The sequence below is a fragment of the Capsicum annuum genome, chromosome 3 (assembly GCF_002878395.1).
Source record: "Capsicum annuum cultivar UCD-10X-F1 chromosome 3, UCD10Xv1.1, whole genome shotgun sequence".
NCBI classification, from domain to species: Eukaryota; Viridiplantae; Streptophyta; class Magnoliopsida; order Solanales; family Solanaceae; genus Capsicum; species Capsicum annuum.
Genome location: NC_061113.1, coordinates 256,665,422 through 256,671,048, shown reverse-complemented (window position 1 = coordinate 256,671,048; position 5,627 = coordinate 256,665,422). Strand labels below are relative to the sequence as shown.

At 31.7% G+C, this 5,627-nt stretch overlaps 1 protein-coding gene across 1 annotated transcript; it reads left to right on the top strand.

Moving 5' to 3' along the window:
- The first annotated feature begins 663 nt into the window (after positions 1 to 663).
- Positions 664 to 2,631, top strand: LOC107862231 (myb-related protein 306). Its single transcript, XM_016707737.2, has 3 exons — positions 664 to 1,071; positions 1,276 to 1,405; positions 1,523 to 2,631. Exons 1-3 carry the CDS (start codon positions 939 to 941, stop codon positions 2,262 to 2,264), a joined length of 1,005 nt encoding a protein of 334 aa, XP_016563223.1. The 5' UTR covers positions 664 to 938; the 3' UTR covers positions 2,265 to 2,631.
- Positions 2,632 to 5,627: the final 2,996 nt, after the last annotated feature.

The window sequence follows — 5,627 nt, the reverse complement described above, 5'->3', positions numbered from 1 at the left end:
TTAAATGGGGAAAACTGAAAGAACATGTCTAAAACACCACTTATTTATGAATCGAATCAAAAATACAAAAAGAATCACTTAGATATATATAAAAAAGAAAAAATTCTTTTGGATACAATTTTTTGTCATAATAGAAAAAAGTTATGTTCACAGTGTGAACTAGTTAACTTTTAAATATTTTTACCTTTTTACTTTAAAAATTGAATATATTTTTCTCATTTTTCCAATACAATTGAAAAGGGTAATATAGTCTTTTTATTTTTGTGGCCAAATTTTTGTGGCCATTTATCACTATCCTATAAAAAAAGTATAAATAACATAAATACCAACTATTTTGAAAGTAATTACACTCTCTCCCACATTTTTAATTACTTTACTCTCTCTTTCTATTAATATACATAACATAACCAACATATATATAACATTCTGTGTATATGTTGAAATTTTTGTTATATGCTTAAGGAGTTGACATTTTTAATAATATTGAAAATATAATTCGTGTATTTGTGTAATTTTTAGCTAAAAAAAAAAAGTGAGTTTAAAAATCTATTTTGAAAAGAAAAACAAGCATCACGTAAATTGATAGAGAATAAAAAAGAAAGAGCTGACTTTTGCAAAGCAAATGAGTAAATGCTCATTGCTGTCCGGTTTTGACTCTTTGGGAAGTACACTTATTTTACCACTACTTCATCTTTGGTCAGCTTAAAGACTCCTTCTCTTCTCTCTCTTTTATTTACAAATTGTGTATATATACACACAAGGACCCCCACTTCCTTACACAACTTTGCTCCACTCTTTTAACAAAATTTCCAAAGAGAGAAAGCAATACAAATAAGGAAAATTAATCAACCACTTTAATTTTTTTCCATTAAAAGTCACAAAATCAAGAAATATTTGTGTTGCTTTATATCGATCGATCGATCGATTAGCTAGGTAGAATGGGAAGGCCACCTTGCTGTGATAAAATTGGTGTTAAAAAAGGACCATGGACACCAGAAGAAGATATCATCTTGGTTTCATACATTCAACAACATGGTCCTGGTAACTGGAGAGCTGTCCCTGGTAATACTGGTAAGCCAAATAATTTTTTTTATTTTTTTTCTAGCTTGCAGAAGTTTGTTAGAGTCATTAAATGTGTAGTAGAGTTTTTTTATTTTTTTTGCCGTTACACACCGCTTTGAAAAATGAAATTACATCCACATGATTAAACCATACTATCATAAATCTGTTTTTACTCACAACCGTTCATCTTTTTTTATTTTTTGCCTTGTCCAGGTTTGCTTAGATGCAGCAAAAGCTGTAGGCTCAGATGGACTAATTATCTCCGGCCTGGAATTAAACGTGGTAACTTCACTGAACATGAAGAGAAAATGATTATCCACCTCCAAGCTCTTCTTGGCAACAGGTACCATGCAAAATTTCAATTGCTTTAAATCCCAAATAAAGAACTAGGGTTAGATCTCGTGTTTGTTTGGGTCACTAACATTTTTTTTTTCTTTTTCAATAATTTTTTCTGGTGTAGATGGGCAGCGATAGCTTCGTATCTTCCCCAAAGGACGGACAACGATATAAAGAACTACTGGAATACTCATCTGAGGAAAAAGCTGAAGAAGATTCAAGGAAACGATGAGAATAGTACTGGTCAAGAAGGAGCAACCTCATCATCATCTCAATCAAATTTCATAAAGGGACAGTGGGAAAGGAGGCTTCAAACAGACATCCACATGGCTAAAAAAGCCCTTGTTGAAGCTTTGTCACTTGACAAATCTGATTCCCTGGCTAATCCAATTAGCCCAGTTCTAGCTCAACAAACCGTTCCAGGGTCCAGTTCTTATGCATCCAGTGCTGAAAACATTTCTAGGTTGCTTCAAAATTGGATGAAAAATTCCCCCAAATCATCTCAATTAAGTCGATCGAATTCGGAGACTACGCAAAGCTCGTTTAATAACCCGTCAATCGGGTCAGGTTCGGGGTCAAGTTCGAGTCCTAGCGAAGGTACCATAAGTGGTGCAACGCCAGAGGGCTTCGACGCCCTCTTCAGCGAAGGCAATGCTTTCACGCCTGAAAATTCCGCGATTTTTCAGGTAGAAAGCAAGCTGAATTTTCAGAATATTAATTCGGAAAATGGAATTTTGTTTCAAGAGGAGTCACAAGCCCCGTTAACTTTGCTGGAGAAGTGGCTATTTGATGATGCTATTAATGCACCAACACAAGGAGATGAGTTTATTGGGATGGACTTGGGTGAATCTGCTGGCTTTTTTTGAAGAAATATTTACTAGTAAATGATAGTTCTAGTAAATATTTCTTCAGAACAACATAGCAGTTTAATTTGGGGTTTTGTTTTGTCTGTCTTCTTTTGTGTTTGTTACTTGTTAATTAGAGCTTTGGAATTTAGTTTGATAGGTTTTACTTACTTAGTAGCCTAAGCAAAAACTCTGATATTTGCAAGAGCAAAAGAGTGTAAATTACAAGTGTATATCTTAAATATGCATATGTAGTGAAATAGTACTCCGTAGTTATGTTTACCAGCCTCTTTAGACTATATAAGAGCTTCAACTGTTTGTACTATTTGCTCAAATATTTTTGAGTATTTAATTTAAAAGAAATGAAAAATAGATGGAGTGAGACTAATCCTCATCGAGTTCCAACACCATAGTTAATAAGTTTGACTTCTTACACTTATACAGCATACGCAATTAAGTTTACTTGATGTATGGAACAAGTCATTTATCATGATTTGCAATTACTCATGGTAGCTATATGAAGATAAAGTAAGTTAGTGATCTACAAATTTTCTTTACGCAATACTTAGTATAGTGAATTTATAATCATGACCTGTATTACTATTGCAATTTCTTAGAAAAACCAACTCTTTCAAGTGAACTAGTTCTTTCTGTTTTATTGACAAGGAACTGCAGTTGTCAGCCTTTGAGTACACACAAGATAAATTTCATTTCAGTATAATAATCAGCAAACAACGCGATGAATTTGATCAAAAAGGCAGGCAAAGAGTTTCGTACTTCAAACTCCATTTGGTGATCACCTGCTCAATCAACTTGGTGATTCTACGTGGGTATCAAGTGCAATAGTTATAGCACACTCTTATTTCATTTTTTTTTTTAAATAAAATGTATTTAAGAAGTAGCAATTAATTGTTCCCTGCAACTATTTAATTTAAGGTACCTTGAATCTGAATGAAGGTCGAGGACGAAGTGACACCCTAGCTCCATGATATGTCTGTCCATAACGAAGCGGACTTATCTATTTTTGGACTTTTCATCTATTTTTGATCGAGGTGCTGGTGGGGTAATTGGAGAGAGATATAAATGCTTATCAAAATTTAAAACTTATGAATATCTCTAGACTCTAGCTAATGTAAAATAATAAACTTAAGTTCATAATTGAATTTATATACTTTTTCTGAGGTAGCATTATACACATACAGAATTTTTGCGAAAACTACAGAATTCAGGTAACCACATTGTAACCTACAATATTCTAACTTTCAATTCTTTTTTTTCACCTTCGTTTAGATTGAAGCGCAATAAAATGAGCGTTTGATTAAACTTAGTGTAAGGACTAGTTGCCTGTCACTCAAATCTCAAAAATTAGCTCGATTATCCAAATCATATTAAATACATCCGTTTCATTTTAATTGATCCTCTTATTAAAATATTCTCTCAATTCATTTTTATTTGGTCAATTTAGGTTATGTTGGGGCTGGGCATACCCCTTATTAAATTCCTTGTTTTTATAAAATTAAAAATAATTTTACCAGTACATCCCTAGTTCAATTTTATGCCGCTTTTCAAATTAATAATGGTTGCATTTATTGAGCAAAAACGTAATAGAAAGATTTTGTTCAAACTATTTTTAAAAGATTATGGAGCAAGTATGTAGGGATTAATGGAGCAAATAAAAAGGAAAGGAGGGAGTACTTTTTTTTTAAAAAAATTAAGCCATCACCTCAGGTTGTGGTGCCTTGGTGAGAGGGGTTAGGTTTGACCTCTACCATGTCTATTAATCAACAAGGAGGGAGTGCTTGTTTCAATTTAATTATCTAGAGTAATTTATATTATCAATAAAAATTTATTATGTTCTTTCAATAATATTTCTATCATTAAATATCTACATAAAATGTACAGTATTCAAATATACATTTTCAAAACATAATTATTAATGCTAATTTAGCAAAATAAATCACCCTCTAATATTTTTTTTTTAATAATAATGTCAAGTCAATAAAAACAACTAAACGGAAACGAAGGGAGTAAAAACATTGGAAAACAAAAATTAGGATGAGTTTCACACTCATATATTGTAAATTAAATAAATTTTACACCTAACTCAATCCTCTCAAGAAATAGTTTTAATATGAATATTGGCCAAGTCATACATTTTTAAAAAACGATATCCATCTCTTAAATCCCTGATCTGGGACTAGGGGTGTTCATGAGTTTGGTTAAAAACCAAACCGAAACGTAAATTGAACCAAATCAATTAAAAAAATCGACGTTCGATTTGGTTTAGTTAGGTTTGATTTTAAGTATTAAAAAATCGATGCTATTTGGTTTGGTTATGGTTTTACTTAAAAAAAACTGTGAAAATAACCAAATCGAACCGATAAATTATATATATATATTATAATTATTTATATATAATTTATAAATAAAATATAAATATTTTATTAAATTTAATCTAAAACTAAATGTTAATCTATGTCTAGCCCAACCAATACTTTAGCCCAATTGCTCAAAGCCCCAAACTCAAGCCCAACTCTACCTACTATTACTAATAAGTTTACCCTACGGTCCCTACCTCATTTTTTCTACTTCAGCTTTCACAATACGAGTTACCATGATCCCTGGTTCAAATGGTAGTTTTATGTCTCCTTATTTATTCAATCGTTTCCCTATATGATTAGCTCAGCTACCTAGTCTTTAAAGTAAACAGATAACTCAAATTTGCCCAACTCTATCTCTTCTTGCAGTACACTGTAACATAATACAAAGCTCTGTTTTACAATGTACATGTTTATGTGTTTGTATGTTGTTGGATAATCTTATGTCTACAATACAAAGCTGGTGCTTTCCATCTCAATGTTGGTTTTGTTTAATGTATGTTGTTCTGATTTTTAAGAGTTTATAGTGTCATTTGTCTATCACTGTACAAATATATCATGAGAAATTGTTCAATGTAATACTCTTTTCTATGGGGTAAAAAAAAGAGTTTATTCTAGAGATGGTTGGAGTAGGCTAATCAATAACCGAGAAAATCGAAAAAACCAAACCAAACCTACAATTATTTTCTTTTTGTAATTTGATTTGGTTTTAAAAATTCAAAAACTTGATTTTGATTATAATTTGAACCACTAACCAATCCGAACTACCCATGAACACTCCTTTCCGGGGACTCATCACACTTGGTAGAGAAGTGATCAAGTGAAAATGTTACCCTATAGCTATTCAAATAGTACTAATATATACTACTACTTTTGTTACTGATCAAGTTTTCTTTTTCACCCAACTTATTAAATTCACGAGGAAAAGACTTGACGTAATAATTAATTCAATTTTAGGTTCTAGAAACATGAGAGGATGAATGGCAAGCTATGTTCGTATCCATTT